General features: G+C 44.8%; 1 protein-coding gene and 1 long non-coding RNA gene across 2 annotated transcripts in view; both read left to right on the plus strand.

Annotated features, from left to right (window-relative positions):
* The first annotated feature begins 1,731 nt into the window (after positions 1 to 1,731).
* LOC131397423 (leukocyte immunoglobulin-like receptor subfamily B member 4) overlaps positions 1,732 to 18,119 on the plus strand; it is a 78,455-nt gene continuing 62,067 nt past the window's right edge. The window contains exons 1-4 of the mRNA XM_058530273.1: positions 1,732 to 1,951; positions 3,687 to 4,037; positions 4,219 to 4,503; positions 4,755 to 5,054. Coding sequence (XP_058386256.1) covers positions 3,866 to 4,037; positions 4,219 to 4,503; positions 4,755 to 5,054 — 757 coding nt within the window. The 5' untranslated portion in view covers positions 1,732 to 1,951; positions 3,687 to 3,865. The remainder of the gene's footprint in view (positions 1,952 to 3,686; positions 4,038 to 4,218; positions 4,504 to 4,754; positions 5,055 to 18,119) is intronic.
* On the plus strand, positions 5,314 to 6,088 carry LOC131397425 (uncharacterized). The gene is made up of 3 exons (XR_009216765.1): positions 5,314 to 5,383; positions 5,470 to 5,795; positions 5,940 to 6,088. It is a non-coding gene; the product is annotated as an uncharacterized LOC131397425 (long non-coding RNA).

Here is an 18,119-nt window from a genome sequence, read left to right on the forward strand (position 1 = left end):
TCTTAGTCCTTGGAGCATAGAAAAACTGACAGTGGACTTAAGAATTCAATCATCCGGTCTTATAGTCTGTGCTCCAAGAAGCTGAGCCAAAACAATGTGAGAGCAAAGACATGCTAAGGAGTGTGCCTAGAAATGGTTCTCTTAGGAAATAGTGACTGCTGTGTTCAAGGGCACCCTTTGCGGTTCTAGAGGATGGAGATAGATGATGATGAGAGATAGATTAGATAGACAGAGAGATAGAGAGATAGAGAGATAGAGAGATAGATAGATAGATAGACAGACAGATAGATAAATGATGGATGGATGGATAGATGGATAGATGATAGATAGATGAGAGATGATGAAGTTTGATAGATGCAGATGAATGATAAATAGATATAGATGAGAGATATAAATGACACAAAGCTAAGACTATAACAGATAAATATACATGTGTATATATTATACAGAGAGAGAGAGAAAGTGAGAGATAAAGATAGGTGAAAGATATAAATGATAAACAGGTAGATAGAGGATAGAAAAAGAAAGTTATAGATAGATAGATAGATAGATAGATAGATAGATAGATAGATAGATAGACAGATGAGAGAGAAAGAGAAAGAGAGAGAGAGAGATGGATATTTTCCTCTAATGTCAGAGAAAGGAAAGCCCTGTCTAGCCACTTTTGACCTGTCTGCCTCTGAGTTGGAACTTTCAATTATCTTCTCAGTCCTAGGGAAACTGCTTCTCCTCAGCAACAGACATCTCAAATTACAACCTCTACACCATGTTTCTCTATGCCCAGGCTGTGACCCCAGGATATAAACACAGGGGATCTGATTTGTCTGGGCCTGATTTGTCAGGCCATGATAATGCTAATGTTAAGCTTAAAAGGATGCTACCGACACACGACTACCAAAGGGAACTCCTAGTGGAAAGTAAGCGCTATTTCGAATTTGAAGAACTATATATGATTCTACCATTGTCTACAAAGGCCATAAAAGCAAATAAATTAAGAGCTGTGGATATGGGGGATGTGGATCTGTACCAAGGTTTTTGGCAAGAGGTGGCCAATGTCAAAGAGAGTATAAGACTTGCATTACAAAATTGACTAAACATGGAGCTATTTTAAATAGGTAAAGACAGTGCCTAAATAAACAGTAGCACAAGTTTTGCATCCATAATATCAAGCAGCCAGCTCTCAAGGGTCCACCCCTGTCCTGATGGCATAAAACCTATGAATACAGTGAGAGAAGATGCTTCATTGATGAAACACACACACACACACACACACACACACACACAGGCAGGCTCTTTCCCTCCTTGCTTATGGCACCAGCCTTCAGTCAATAAACCAAGTAAAAATCTGGAGGGCATCATCCTTACTTCTTCCCTTTCCTGTCAGCCCAAGAACCAACCATTCATTAAATCTCACTGGTTTGGGATGATATCAATGGAAGCTTTCACTATTGATTCATTTAAAATGAGTATTAGATAACAGTGTGAAGCTTCAGAACCATTTGGAGAGCTAGTGAATGAGCCTCCAGGCTCAGTTCCCAGCAGCAGTGCCCTGAATCCCCCCACAGACCAGGTCTTATGTGGACACTGCTGTTTCTACCACAGACCTCAATATGTTTCAGCTCGCATGGCTGCAACCTCAACACCAGGAAACTCATTATGTTGCAATTATTTACCCACAGCACTACCAGCTCTCAGCAGGCCTCAGCACCCTGAAGACAGAGAAGGGCAACGGATGCTCCATGACAAAGCCAGCTCACATGTCCATGTCCAGAACAATGGATCTCATGGAATGGAGGCTGGGGAGAGGACTCCCTGCATTTACTGCTCCTGTGGGGGAAGAAGTCATTGTCATGCTCCAGTAAGAATACTAAAGTGGGCCTTGGGCCAACATGAAATGGGTCAGATGCTACTAAGCTTAAATAAATCAGAGATGTGCAAGATCCCCGTGAAGGTGCCTGTGTCTTCTGTGTATCACTTGCATTGCCCCCACTTTTCTCCCTTTCTGTGACCACCACCCTTTCTTATTATTAATAAAGAGACTGAACGATAATTTCACAATTGATTCTGAAGTCCAGGCTTAGCTGTTAACGTTATTTCTCAGTGATTTACTGGAGAGATTATCAAAGTAAGAGTGAGATTCTACTAGGAAAGGACCGAACATCATCCCATGATACATAAAATGGCTTTGTAATCTCTACCTGGGAGGTGATTGGCGTGTGCCTGGTTGTATAAAGAGTGTTTGCATCATGTCAAGTGAAACAATAGTTTTGCTATTGCTGTATCTGGAAGTGAAGTATGGTGAAAAGATGTGTGTTTGGAAGCCAAGTTGATGAGGAGCAGCTATGGTGGCTTTGCACCATATCAATTTAGCTAAGCTTGAATTATGTTTCCTAGAATTATCTTCTCTCTCTGGCTCTAGGTTAGGGATGACCACAGCAGGAATCAGCACAAAATGTAGAAAGTGGAAGTGAAGCCACAAGCATGTTGACCCCTAGGCAGTGAGTGTGATAAGTGTAGAGTTAGTGTGTTGAAGCCCACACATATTATACGGGACCCTCTGGCTCACCCACTGGTGTGAGCTCGCAGCCTAGGCCACTATTCCTCCAGCTCCCTCAGTTCCTTCAACTAGGCTGGCACCTGCGTTAACATTTTTGAAGATCTGTCGTGAAGAGCAACATACACCGTTGAGGTTGGAGATGGGGAGAGATAGATTCACTCCCGAATTCCCTTGAGGGCTCCAGTGTGCCCTCAATCTGCCTTACATCGTAACCAGCTTTTCTTCTCAATACCTAGACTGGCTGGCCTTGAGTGACTCAGGATGACCAACAAATGTAATGACAATTGCCTTCCACAGACTTCATTATCTACAACCACAATCACATGAGGTCTAATCCCTGTAATAAAGCCTATATTTCATGTCACTCACAGTAGTCCTGATGTTCTGAGTGAATCCTAACTGGAAGGTTTAGATTTACAACATGATTACATAGATGTATAAACAACTCAGGATAACAACTCAAAGTACCACAAGGTTTGTGAAGATTAAACCCAAACCCCCTATATGTAATCTGCCTGTCTGGAATAAAATGAAAACTCATAAAATATTAGCTATAAATTATTTTTGGTTTTTTGTGATGATAGCATCATGAAGGTATGATAGGGGAAGATTTAAATCAATGGTACCTGTTTATCCAGGAGAACAGAGGGCATAGGTATTCAGTAAGATCCAGCCAGTGTGAAAAGTTTAACCTAATGTAAGAATCTCGTTTAGGTTCAAAATTGGCACCCGTGGAGAATGAGTGCTGCCATTGTGTTGGGAATAGAGACAGAAGTGGGGCAGGAGGGGGAATAATAATCATGTAATTGCCTCTCCAGCAAGGTCTATTTTGGACAATTTACATACTATGTGATTTTAGCTCTTTAGGAACTCATTATCATTTCCCCGTTTCGTACATAGCGAATGGAATGGAGAATTAAGAAGCAAGGGCCGTGAGTTTACATGATATTTCAGAGCAGTCCTAGGAGTGGAAATGATTTCTTTCCTGTTCTGTACCCTGTGTCTCTTTTACCCCTTGAATCATATTGAAAGATTAAAATGGTCATGTGGCATTGGGGCCAAAAAACAGGAATCACGTTGGACTAATTGTAGTTTGAGGTTCAGAGGATTAACCTCTTCATGATGTTAGGTATTTCTGCAAGCCCCACCAAGGAGGAAGTAGGTGGAGAGAGGATGTGTATTGCCTTGCTCTCCTGGTGAAACCTGGGCCACTCCCACACTTCCTGGAGGTCTGTGTCAATCCAGAGAAGTCTGTTCCTCAGAAGAGCAGCATCGCTGGGGCCAGCAGGCCAGATTGGATGCAAGACCATGTCCCTGGTTGTTCCCACCCTGCTCTGTCTTGGTGAGTCTGGGAGAGAAGGGCCCAGCTACAAATACAAGGCTACAGGGTGCAGGGCTGCTGATTCTAGAAGGCTGAGCTGTCTCACCTGCTGTTTCCTCCCAGGGTTGTATCTAGGCCAGAAGACTCAGGCACAAAAGGGTGAGTATTCATCTTAATATCCCAAGTCCCTTCTCCTGGTTTGGGCCAGACATCAGCTCTCTTGGCAGCTGGGAAGAGGGGACTCAGCATTCTGACCAGTGGCTGTAAGAGGGGATGAAGAGGAGGGATGGTGTGAGAAACGGACACACCTGTAGGCCCACATCTGTCCCCTTTCTTCTAGGAACTCTCCCACGACCTCATATCACAGCTCTACCAGGATCCATAGTTCCACCTGGGGATCCTGTGATGATCCTGTGCCAAGGGCCCGCAGAGGCTGAAGCATACGTGATATCTAAAGTGAGTAGCCCTGAGCCCTCAGATGAAGAGAAGCAACTGCTACCTAAGAAAAGCAACACTTTGAGTATCGCGGAGATGACACCACCTTGGGCAGGGCTGTACCACTGTTCCTATAGCAGTGGAGAGAGATGGTCCCAGTTCAGCGACTTCCTGCAGCTGGTGATGACTGGTGAGTGTACACAGAGGCAGCAGAGCCAGGACTGACCCCCTTACACAGGGAAGAACCAGGCTTTACCAATACAAAGCACAGAGGACCAACCACTATCCTTAGGAATGAATCAGGGATGACACAGAGACAGATTGCTCAGGGCGGAACAAGGAGGGGATAGAAACCAGAGCCCTGTGGGCTCCTGGGGAACAAAAAGGGACAATGCATGTGTGTGGCCATGCCCTTTGTCACCAAACTTCCTTCTTTCTCAGGAGCTTATGAAAAACCCTCCCTCTCAAGCATGACTGGAACTGTGGTGGCTTCAGGGGAGAATGTGAAGTTGCGGTGTTTCTCAACGCTCAAGTTTGATGCATTTATTCTTATGAAAAAAGAAGGAGGTCACACCATTCAGAAGCGAAGCTCAAACTCCCAGGATGGAGGACACCAGGCTGTCTTCCTGTTGAATCAAGTATCCTCCACACAGGCCGGGACCTACAGATGCTATGGTGTCTTCAGCCATTACCCCTATGTGTGGTCTCACCCCAGTGACCGATTGCAGCTTCAGGTCAGAGGTAAGGAAGCCCCAGCCCACCCATCCTCATGTCCCCTCCGAGAGATCGACACTGTCCCGGTGGAGCAGTGATTGGGAAAAGGAGGACAGTGTGGTGGGAAGATGGTGTCACCACCATCTGCTTAGACAGGAAGCTCTGGCGATCTCACTCCCCTCATCCACGCTGCAGCCCTCCTACCACATGCCCGGGGGCCAGGGAAGGGGAGTGTAGTCCTGGGGAATGTGGGTAGAAGGGAGCCTGAGCAGAGAGAAAGAAAACCACTCCCATTTCATCCCCATTTGCAGAAGCTCCTGTGGATCCTGATCCCACAAACCCCAGATCTTCACCTGGTGAGTAACTGAGTTTAGATGGAAAACAAAAAAAAATTCAAGCAGAAGCGAGAAAGAAAACCACTCTGATTTCATCCCCTTTGCAGAAGCTCCTGACGATCCTCATCCCACGAAGCCCAGACCTTCACCTGGTGAGTAACTGCTAATATTTGTAGAAGGAGCACAGAGGCAGAGAGAATAGCAGGTGCAAAAGGCATGAGGTAGACAGAAGCTTCACGTGTACATAGAGTGTCCAGGAGACCATTCCTGTTTGCTGAGTCCATGGTTTAATCAGAGGGCAATAGCAAGGAAAGAGCAGGCAGGGCTCCAGTGGGGCAGGCTGGAGGCACCGTCTCCCCACGCCTGTCTTTCTTGACCCCAGAATTCCCTGGTGGGATCACCACCGCACCCACAATGACAGGAGGAAAGAAAGGTAAGTAATTGCTTATCCTGTGGGGGTGGGCTGGTCTGCCTACATGCCACAGCCAGTAGACTAGACAAATGTGCTCTTGTTTTGCAGTACGTTAGTGGAACGGCCTTGGTGCCCCCTCTGTAACCTTCTATCCTTTTCTCTCAGAGCCTACTGCTTGGCATCCTTCTGCAGAGAATCAAGTCCGGCTGAGCCTGGCTGGCCTGATTCTCTTGGTCCTGGGGGTCCTGTTGGCTGAGGCCTGCTACAGCTGGAAGACGCCCTTAAATGGAATCAGACAAGTCTCTTCCTGAATATAGTGACAAGCACTGACGACCCTCAACTGGCACCTAAAGACTGCGTGGACCCTTAGGGGGCAGCCAGAAGAGATAGGGCCCTGGCCATGTAATCTACTGGGATAATGGAGAAGATTCATTTGCTATTGAATGTGTAACAATTTACCAGAGTCATAGTCTTTAAGCAATACAAATCTATTCTCTTGTGGTTCTGGAGAGTAAAAATCTAAAATACATCTGCAGGCCTGTGTTCCTGTTCTAGTTTCTGGTCTGTGTTCCTGACTTGTCAAGTTTCTAGACTCTGCCTGCAGTCCTTGCCTTGGAGCGCCCTCCTCCATCTCCAAACCCACAAGTGTAGCATCTCCTTAACCTCCCTAACCTCTGCTCCCTTCATTCCTTCATCTCTCTATCACTCCCACCCTCCTGCTTTCCTCTTCTGAGGACCCTGTGATGACTGAGCCCAAGAAGATAATCCAGGATAATCTCCCAATCTCAAGATTCTTAACTTCCTCACATCTGCAATGTCCCTTTGCCATGTCAGGTACCATTCACAGGTTCTGGGGATTAGACATGCACAATTCTAGGGGGCACTATTCAGCCAACCTCCTGGATCTCCATAAATTTGGCCGTTGAACCTGGCTGTACTTGCACTTGTGTACTACCTCCCGGGGTAGACGTGGGGATAAAATATTGTAATACTCTTTAGAATTTAGGACAGGTCATGATTTAAATAGATAGAGAGATGCTTAATAAACCTTGCTAATGTGTCTGGTAAAGTGTAGATTCCTAACACTGCTTGTACTTGGAGGGAGAATAATAGATGTAGGGACAGAAATGCTGACTTTTTTTTTCAATAATATCCCTTATTTTTAATTTAAGGATTACAGAAAGCAAATGTGAAAGTATGAACATTTAGGTTAGTTGGTTTGTTCTGCAATTGAAATAAAAAACGTTTGTGATGTTAACCATTGTTCCTGGTCAGGGCTTATTTTTCTTTTGTCTGAAAAGGAACATCTTTAAAAGCATGGGACTAAAACAACAGACTCACAGAATGGTTAACTCCGACTCCTGTTACAGTTATATTGATGAAATCATTCCGGAATTGCTTAGCTCCAATCTACTGAAATAAATAGTAAATATCCTCAGACTTAACCCAGATGGATATGTGTCCTGTAGAGACATGTAGATACTAAGTTACATCACTTGTTCTTTGTTCTCATCTCTGCCCCATGATTACATTCTCTAAGAGCTCCCTGCTCCTGGCTGCTGTTCCCTCACCAAATTGCCCTTCTTCTGGTTAATTCCTACATTTTTCTCAGTGTCGGCATACGCATAACTTTTTCTAAGATGTTTTCTCTGCATGCCGTCTCAGACTCTTCTACTTGTCACTGTCATGTTCTAAATGGCAACTTTTTTCTAAAGGACAAATAGTAAATATGTTGGGCTTTGTGAGTCATCTGATCTTCTTTGTCACCTCTCGATACTGCTGTTGTAGCACAAAAGTAAGTGTAGGTGACACATAACCACATGGGCATAGAAGTGTTCCTATGAAATTTTGTTTACAGAAAACTAAATTGTGAATTTCAAATCATCCTCATGGGTCATAAAATATTAATTTTCCTTTGATTTTTGTTAATCGTTGAAAAACGTAGAAGTCGTTCTTTGTCCAGGGGCTGTACCAAAACATACAGCAGGTATTAGAACTCAATAATCCCGTCTTATGGACTGTCCTTCAAAAAGTTGAGCCCAGGAGTCACGTCAGCATCATGGTGCAGTGAGTCGTTCTCTTTGTCTCTCCCACCTAAGTTACAACCATTCAGACATCTTGTGACCCACAAAGCACTCCCTGCCCAGAACACCAGAATGCCTGAGTGATCCATGCCCCTATACATCTCATGATGCGTAGACTGGACCTCCTAAATGCATTGGAACAAGGGAAACAACACCGTCCCTCTCCATCAGTGGCAGCAAACCCATACGTGGTTCCTCACACCAGTGTACATGCCAGTGACCACAGGCTATATAGGCAAAAGGGGCAATCGCGGCCTCGCACCTTCCCACCCCCAGCAGTGGCAGGTGACACACACGTCCTGAGGCTCAAGACTACAGCAGAGCTGGCAACATGGCCCCTCCCCCTCCCCTGGCAACAGGCTGGTTTTTCCAGCAGTAGGGACTACAGCCAAGGCATGAGTTTCCTCAGCAAGGGTGAGGTCCCTGATCCAAATTCTCAGAGTAGATCATCAGCATGCACGCCAGCACTGACAACCAAAAGCTGTGTCTCCTGCCCCTTCTAGGGTTGGTGGGTGGTGCACACGCCCTGAGGCTTCAGGATACAGAGCAGAATCAGAGACCTGGCCCCCTATCCACTCCCCCACCACTGGCACCGGTCTTTCCAGCAGTAGGGACTACATCCAAGGCATAAACTTCCCCAGCAGGGGTGGGGCACTCTCATCTGAAGTTTCAGAGAAGACTACCAGCACAGAGCAGCCCCAGAGACCAGAGGCTGTGACCCTAGCCCCCTGAGCAGTGGGTGGTGGACATGCATGTCCTGAGGCTTTAGAACACAGAGTGGTGCCAGTGACCCAGCTGCTCCTCCTCCCCTTGCAGTGGTGCTAGTCTTTCCAGCAGTGGGGATAGCAACCAAACATGGATTTCACCTGCAGGAGCAGGATGCCCTAACCTGAGGTCTCACAAATCACACCAGCAGGCACCAGTGACCAGAAACTGCAGGGACAGCATCAACACTTGCAGCTTAGCCACTATTCCTCCCCCAGCAGTGGCAGGTGACACCTGCAACCTGAGGTCCCAGGAATCACAGCAGAACCTGAGACCCAGTCCCCAGTGGCAGCATCCCCAACACCAGCTCTACAAGGAGCAGAGGCTGCATACAAGAACCTGGGCCCCCAACAGCATGAGCGACACCTGTGAACCCAGCACCCCTGGCAGTGGTGCTGCCAGTACCCCCAGATAACCCAGGAGCTGAAACACAGGTGGTGCATGGGGCAGGAGCACCCAAGACCGTGGAAAGCCCAGAGAGCAAGCAAGGGAACACAAGACCCAGGCAACCCCAGAAGCAGCAGAAGTGCTCACAGCCCAGAGACCCCAGTGGCAACACCTGAGACTCCAGCAACATTGAATGCAGCAAGGCACCACCAAATTCAGAGAAACAACCAGCATAAGAAGGGCACTGATGACACCTTTAACAGAGGCAGCGGAGGGTGGAAAGTGCAGGCTCTCAAGTACAGCCAGAAGTAGCACAGAACAAAAGTAACTAAAGCCTTACCCAAGTAAGAATGGAGGTTACTACCACAAATGTGCCAGCACTGGATCAGTACATCAAATACCGTGAAGAACTACAGTAACCTGGAAGAACAGAAGGAGAATACAACTTTCCAGAAACCAAACTTGAAGTCACACAAGAATACACTATGACCGACAGAGAATTCAAAATAGCTGTCATAAAGAAATTCAAAGAATTACAAGAAAACTCAGAAAGACAGTTCATTGAGCTCAGGAATAAAATTAATGAACAGAAGGAATGCTTCACCAAAAAGATTGAAGCTCTAAAAAAAATACAAAGGAAAATTCTAGATATGAAGAACGCAATTAATGAGATAAAAAATGATGCACAAAGCATAAAAATAGAGCAGACCTTATGACAGAGAGAATCAGTGAGCTCGAAAATAGAAACCTAGAAATGATCCAGGTGGACCAGGAGAGACATATAAGATTTTTTATAAAAGGAAAAATTCTTTGACAAATATCAAACTCAATTAGGGAAAGTAACATGAGGATTATAAATATCCGAGAAGGAGAAGAGAGGGGAAAAGGAGCAGAGAGCTTATTCAAAGAAATAAGAGCTGAGAACTTCCCAAACCTTGGGAAGGAACTGGACATGCAAGTACTTGAAGCTAATAGAACTCCTAATTACATCAACGCAAAAAAAGACCTTCTCCAAGATATGTAAGATTAAAACTGGCAAAAGTCAATGACAAAGAAAAAATATTAAAGGAAGCAAGAGAGAAGAATATAACCTACAAAGGAGCCCCCATCTGGCTATCAGAGGATTTCTCAGCATAAACCTTACAGACTAGGAGAGAGAGGAGAGATATATTCCACTGAAAGACAAAAACTATCAGCAAAGAGAGTGACGGCAGCATCATGGCAGAGTGAGCTTCCCACATTGAACTCTCCCCCTCTAAGACACAACAAAAAGGACATTCATATTCCAACAGAAGCTATTCACACGACACAGGGGACATCTGAGGCATCCAGGCTGTCGTACACCAGAGGACAGAGGTGTTGGAATCCCCAGAGGAAGTGGAAGGAGGTAAGAGGAGCTCCTTTCCTTCCCCAAGGACTGAGACCCAGAGACTGAGACCATGCAGATCTCAGAGGAGGGGGAGAGGCAGCTCACCACCGGCAGTCCCCAAGACCCCTCACAGCCTGAGGGGATCCCCCTAAAGAGGGAGCAGAACTGTTGCGAGGGTAGTTTCGGCAAGCTATCCCCTCAGGATAGCAGACAGCGACAGCGAGGCAAGAAACCTCTCAGATCGGGGAGGTGAAAGTAAGCACCCCTCCGCCACCTGGCCCGCGTGACTGCTGCTTCAGCACAGCAGTGCTTCAGCTCAGCCCCGTCCCCAGAGGCAGTGGCCCCCAGGCGCCCAGGCCCCACCAGCAGGGGCACCGTGACCGCCCCACCCCACAGGCAGCCTCCCCCAGGTGCCCAGGCCTCACCAGCACCAAGACGAGCCTGTGCCCCTGCACCAGAGGCAGCGGCAGCTCAGGCCCCACGATGCCAAAGCCCCAGCTGCTCTGGTGGGATGAAGCCTCAGCCCCAGCCTCCCTGGCTTCCCCGAGCCATGGCCCCAGCTCCTTCAGCTGGACTGTGCCCCGTCCCCAGCCCCTTCGCCTTGACTGCCCCCACCCCACATCCATGGCTCCAGCAGCTTCGGCTTGGCCCGTGCTCAGGCTCCAGCTGACTTGGCGCTAGCAACTTTGGCCCACCACACTCCAGTTCCAGTTTCTTTGGCCCAGCTGTGCTCCAGCTCCTCCTTCTTTGGTTCAGTGCACTCCAGTTCCAGCTTCTTTGGCCCAGCACACTCCAGTTCCAGCTTCTTTGGCCCAGCGTGCTCCAGTTCTTCCTTGCTCAGCCCAGCGGTGCTCCAGCTCCTGCTTCTTTGGCCCAGCGCACTCCAGCCCCTGCTTCTTTGACCCAGTGGCACGTCAGCTGCAGCTGCTTCAACCCACCCGCACCTGAGTCCCAGCTGCTTCGGCCTAGATGCGCTCCAGTCTCAGCTGTTCCCACACTCCAGCTCCAGCTGTCCCCACGCTTCCCCCCCAGCAGCCTCCACTCAGCCACGCCTCAGATCAGCCAGGGGCTGGCGAGAGTGCCCGTGGATTGAGGCAGGCCAGAATACACAGCTTGACCCCCACCTAGCAGCAGCAAGAGGAAACTGCGACCATATATTTTCACTATGAGGAAAAGTAAGCCAACACCGACAGGCACCATGCAATAATATATTAAATCTCCAGACCAACAGGAAAATGATAAGCACTCAGAAGTCGACCCAGAAAGCACAGAAATGTATAACCTTAATGACAGAGAATTCAAAATAGCCATCATAAAAAAGCTTAATGAAACACAAGAAAACACAGACAGACAATTCAATGAAATCAAGAGTTTCTTCACAAAAGAGATTGAAACTGTAAAAAAAAAAAAAACCAATCAGAAATCTTATAGATGAAAAACGCAATAGAGGAGATAAAGACAATCTGGAAGCCTTAAGCACCAGAGCTGACAATACGGAGGAAAGAATTAGCAATATTGAGGACAGCAATGCAGAAATGCTCCAGATGGAGGAGGAAAGAGAACTAAGACTAAAAAGAAATGAAGAAACTCTCCGAGAAATGTCTGACTCAATTAGGAAATCCAACATAAGGATTGTAGGTATTCCAAAGGGAGAAGAGAGGGAAAAAGGAACAGAGAACTTGTTCAAAGAAATAATATCTGAGGACATCCCAAACCTGGGGGAGGAGCTGGAAACACCAGTGAATGAAATAAATAGATCTCCAAATATATCAACACGAAAAGACCCTCTGCAAGGCATATAGTAGTAAAGCTGGCAAAAGTCAATGACAAAGAAAAGATAGTGAGGGCAGCTAGACAAAAAAAAATAACATACAAAGGATTTCCTATCAGGCTTTCAGCTGATTTCTCGACAGAAACTTTACAGGCTAGGAGAGAGTGGAACAATATATTCAAAATTCTGAAGGACAAAAACTTTCAGCCAAGAATACTCTATCCAGCAAAAATATCCTTCAGATATGATGGAGAAATAACAACTATCCCAGATAAACAAAAGCTAAGAGAGTTCATTGGCACAAGACCCCCACTACAAGATGTGCTCAAGAAGGCTCACATCCCTGAGGAAAAAAAGAGAAAGGGGATTTAAAGTTTTGAGCAAGGAGGAAAATAGGTCAACAAAACCAGAAAAATTGCAGTCCTCTACCAAAATAAATTAGCAAACACTTAAATATAAAACCAAAGATCAAGGGAAGGTAAGAACCAAGCATAAATATAACCTCATCATGTTAAACACGAACTCACAACACAAGAAGGAATAAGATGTGACAATAATAACTTAGAAGGGGAAGAGGGAAGGGATTGAATTGACTTAGTCTAAGGGAATAAGAGGCCATCAAAAAATGGACTATCACATCTACGAGATTTTTTATACAAACCTCATGGTAACCAATAACCAAATAATCAGAACAGAATCACAAATGATAAAGAAAGAGCAAACTAAGAGAACTCCCATACAGAAATACCAAACTAAGTTGGTGGTCTGAAACACATGGGAGGAGAAACAAAAGAAATGCAAAAGAACTGGAAAAAGAGTGAGAAAATAACAACAACAAGCCTCCATATATCATCAATTACCCTAAATGTAAATGGACTGAACTCTCCAATCAAAAGACACAGAGTGGTGGGATGGATTAAAAAACAAGACCCAACAGGGCCGGCCCTGTGGCTTAGCGGTTAAGTGCGCATGCTCCACTGCTGGTGGCCCGGGTTCGGATCCCAGGTGCGCACCGACACACTGCTTGTCTGGCCATGCTGAGGCCGCGTCCCACATACAGCAACTAGAAGGATGTGCAACTATGACATATAACTATCTACTGGGGCTTTGGGGAAGAAAAAGGAGGAGGTTTGGCAATAGATGTTAGCTCAGAGCCGTTCTTCCTCAGCAAAAAGAGGAGGATTAGCATGGATGTGAGCTCAAGGCTGATCTTCCTCACAAAAAAAAAAACAAAGACACAACAATATACTGCCTCTAGGAAACACATCTCAGCCCTAAAGACAAACACAAGCTCAGAGTGAAAGGATGGAAGACAATACTCCAAGCTAATGGCAAACAAAAGAAAGCAGGTGTGGCCATACTTATATCAGACAAAGATGACCTCAAGATAAAACAGGTGATGAGAGACAAAGAGGGGCAATATACAATGATAAAAGGGACACTCCACAGAGAAGACATATCACTTTTTAATATATATGCACCCAATACAGGATCACCAAGGTACATAAAGCAACTATTAACAAACCTAAAAGGAGATATTAACAACAACACAATAATAGTATGGGATCGTACCACCCCACTCTCATCAATGTACAGATCATCCAGACAGAAAATAAATAAGGAAATAATGGACCTAAATGAAAATCTAGATGAGATGGACTTAATAGACATACGCAGAGCACTCCCTCCAAACACAGCAGATTACACATTCTTCTCAAGCGCACATGAAACATTCTCAAGAATAGACTATATGTTGGGAAACAAGGCATGCTTATATGAATTTAATAAGATTGGAATCATAACAAGCATCTTTTCAGACCATAATGCCATGAAGTTAGAAATCAACTACAAGGAAAAAAACAAGAAAATGACAAAGCTGTGGAGATTCAACAACATGCTACTAAACAACCAATGGATCATTGATGAAATTAAAGGAAAAATCAAAGCATATCGGGAGACAAATGAAAATGAAAATACATCGTACCAACTCATATGGGATGCAGCAAGAGTGGTCCTGAGAGGGAAACTCATAGGAACACAGGCCTACCTTAACAAACAAGAAAAAGCCCAAATAAGCAGCCTCAAACTACGCTTAACGGAATTAGAAAAAGAATAACAAACAAAGCCTAAAGTCAGCAGAAGGAGGGAAATAACAAAAATCAGAGCAAAAATAAATGAAATTGAAATTTAAAAAACAGTAGAAATGATCAATGAAACAGAGAGCTGGTCCTTTGAGAAGATAAACAAAATTGACAAACCCTTAGCCAGACTCACCAAGAAAAAAAGAGAGAAGGCTCAAATAAATAAAATTAGAACTGAAAAAAGAGAAATTACAACACTTACCACAGAAATACAAAAGATTATAAGAGAATACTATGAAAAACTATATGCCAAAAAATTGGACAATCTAGAAGAAATGGATAAATTCCTAGACTCATACAACCTCCCAAAACTGAATCAAGAAGAAATAGAGAACCTGAATAGACCAATCACAAGTAAAGAGATTGAAACAGTAATCAAAAACCTCCCAAAAAATAAAAGTCCAGGACCAGATGGCTTCTCTGAAGACTTTAGCAGACATTCAAGGAAGACTTAATACTTATCCTTCTCAAACTATTCCAAAAAAATAGAGGAAGATGGAACACTTCCCAACACATTCTATGAGGCCAACATCACCCTTATACCAAAGCCAGGCAAAGACAATACTAAGAAGGAAAACTACAGACCAATATCCCTGATGAATATAGATGCAAAAATCCTCAACAAAATATTGGCAAACCGAATACAGCAATACATTAAAAACATCATACACCATGATCAAGTGGGATTTATACCAGAGACACTGGGATGGTTCAACATCCGCAAATCAATCAATGTGATACACCACATTAACAAAACGAGAAATAAAAACAATATGATCATCTCAATAGATGCAGAGAAGGCTTTTGACAAGATCTAACATCCATTTATGATAAAAACTCTCAAGAAAATGGGTATAGTAAGAAAGTACATTAACATAATAAAGGCCATATATGACAAACCCACAGCAAACATCATACTCAATGTGGAAAAACTGAAAGCCATCCCTCTGAAAACAGGGACAAGACAAGGGTGTCCACTCTTGCCACTCTTATTCAACACAGTACTGGAGGGGAGCAATTAGGCAAGAAAAAGGAATAAAAGGAATCCAAATAGGCAACAAAGAAGTGAAACTCTCACTGTTTGCAGATGACATGATCTTATATATAGAAAGCCCTAAAGAATCCATTAGAAAACTATTAGAAATAATCAACAACTACAGCCAAGTGGCAGGGTACAAAATCAACCTACAGAAATCAGTTGCATTTCTATATACAAACAACGAACTAACAGAAAGAGAACTCAAGAAGACAATCACATTTACAATTGCAACAAAAAGAATAAAATATCTAGGAGTAGATTTAACCAAGGAAGTGAAAGACCTATACAATGAAAACTATAAGACATTACTGAGTGAAGTCAATGATGACATAAAGAAATGGAAAAAGATTCTATGCGCTTGGATTGGAAGAATAAACATTGTTAAAATGACCATACTACCTAAAGCAATCTACAGATTCAATGCAATCCCAATCAGAATCCCAAGAACATTCTTCACAGAAATAGAACAAAGAATACCAGGATTCACATGGGGCAACAAAAGACCCCGTATAGCTAAAGGAATCCTGATAAAGAAGAACAAGGTTGGAGGCATCACAATCCTTGACTTCAAAATCTACTACAAAGAGACAGTAATTAAAACAACATGGTACTTGTACAAAAACAGACTCACAGATCAATGGAACAGAATTGAAAGTCCAGAAATAAAACCTCATATCTATGGGCAGCTGAATCTTTGACAAAGGAACTAAGGACATACAGTGGAGAAAGGGAAGTCTCTTCAATAAATGGTGCTGGGAAAACTGGACAGCCACTTGCAAAAGAATGAAAGTAGACCACCTTCTTTCACCATACACAAAAATTAACTCAAAATCGATCAACGACCCAAAGGAGAGACCTGAAACTATAAAACTCCTGGAGGAAAATATAGGTAGTACACTACTCGCCATCAGCCATAAAGGGATATTCTTGAATTCCATGTCTACTCAGACAAGGGAAACAAAAGAAAAAATAAACAAGTGAGACTTCATCAGATTAAAGAGCTTCTACAAGGCAGATGAAACCAAGATCAAAATGAACAGGGAACCCACCAGCTGGGAAAAAGTATTTACAAACCGTATATCTGACAAGGGATTAATCTCCATAATATATAAAGAACTCACACAACTGAATAACAAAAACAAACAAACAGCCCAATCAAAAAATTGGCAGAGAAAATGAACAGACACTTATCCAAAGAAGATATACAGATGGCCAATAGGCACATGAAAAGATGCTCAATATCACTGATCATCAGGGAAATGCAAATCAAAACCACACAAAGATATCACCTTACACCCATTAGAATGGCTATAATCACCAAGACAAAAAGCAACAAATGCTGGAGGGGCTGTGGAGAAATGGGAACCTTAATCCACTGCTGGTGGGAATGTAAACTGGTGCAGCCTCTATGGAAAACAGTATGGAGGTTCCTCAAAAAAATTAAAAATAGAAATACCTTATGAGATAGAAGTCAAGATGACGGTGTAAGCAGACTCTGAACTCACCGCCTCCCGTGGACACAGCCAATTTACAACTACTCATGGAAAAATTACCCTTGAGAGAGAACTGAAAACTGGATAAGAGGAAGTCCTGCAACAAACGACAATAATAGTGGAGGTGGAAGAGACAGAAACTCCCTTCTGGAGAGAAAAAACGCCACCTTCACAAGCTGCAGCGCTTCACGGCTGCCCAGGAGCAGCCCAAAGGTATGCAGCCCTCCCTGGAGGTGCGTGGCCCTGAGCCGGGGAGCGCTCCTGCTGTAGGCCTTTTGTGGACCCAGCACAATCGAGACAAGTGGCATAATATCTGACTTTGCCTGCTACTAAAACATTGGGGAGTACCCCCAGAAAAGCTGGTTCAAAAAGAAATTAAAACCAGCTCTTAAAGGGCCCACACGCAAACTCACCCATTTCAGAAAGCAACCTAAAATCACCAGAAAGAAAGGTTGACAGTGCTTTGGTGAAAAGAGACTCACCTGATAGGCTGAGTGCATTGCAGTGAGAGGTGAGACCTCTCCAGGGACTGGGACATTGGCAGTGGCCATTGTTGAGGCCTGGTGTGGGCGTGCTGACACAGACACTGGCAAACACCATTGGAGTTCTCCCTGGGTCCTGCTAGCCCAGGGTCTGCCCCACCCACTAGAGCACCAATTTAATCCACCTCCGCCAGGGCTGGCAGCCCACCCAAGTGTCTGGCCCCACCCAACAACAAGCCCTCAGGCAACATGTGGGCCTGCATAGATTGGAGACAGGATTCTCTGCATTGTGGCAACTGAGCCCACTTCAGTGGGGCAGGGCATGCACAAGGAGTGGGTGGAGAGAGTGGGGCAGTGGTGGAGTGTGTGGGGCTCCCACCGGGGAGAGACTGGGTCCACTTCAGGAGGTCGGGGTGCGCACATGGGGCAGGACTGTGTTGACTATGTGTGTGGACCTGTGGGCGGTGGGGCTTGTCAGCTGCAGAAGACTTGTGCTTCTCAAAGACCCAAATAGGGAGTTTGCCCCACCTTCCAAAGCCTGAAACAATTGGGTGCTCCTGAGCCTGAGGCCAGCCCTACACAGCTGCAATCCGCAGAGAGCTGACAAGAGACCTTAAGGCTGGAGGTTTATAGCAATTGTAAGCTGCTGAGGCTAGCAACCTGCCACTCTGGGGGCCTACTCAATTAAGAAAAATACTGCAACACAAATGTGGTATTAGAACTTGCAGCCAACTGTGCTGGTGCTTCCCACACCCAATAAAGAGACTGAAGGGCCCACAACAACTACAAACAGGTGAGCATTACAATAGCTGAC

Source organism: Diceros bicornis, chromosome 34 (genome assembly GCF_020826845.1).
Source record: "Diceros bicornis minor isolate mBicDic1 chromosome 34, mDicBic1.mat.cur, whole genome shotgun sequence".
Classification (NCBI taxonomy): domain Eukaryota; kingdom Metazoa; phylum Chordata; class Mammalia; order Perissodactyla; family Rhinocerotidae; genus Diceros; species Diceros bicornis.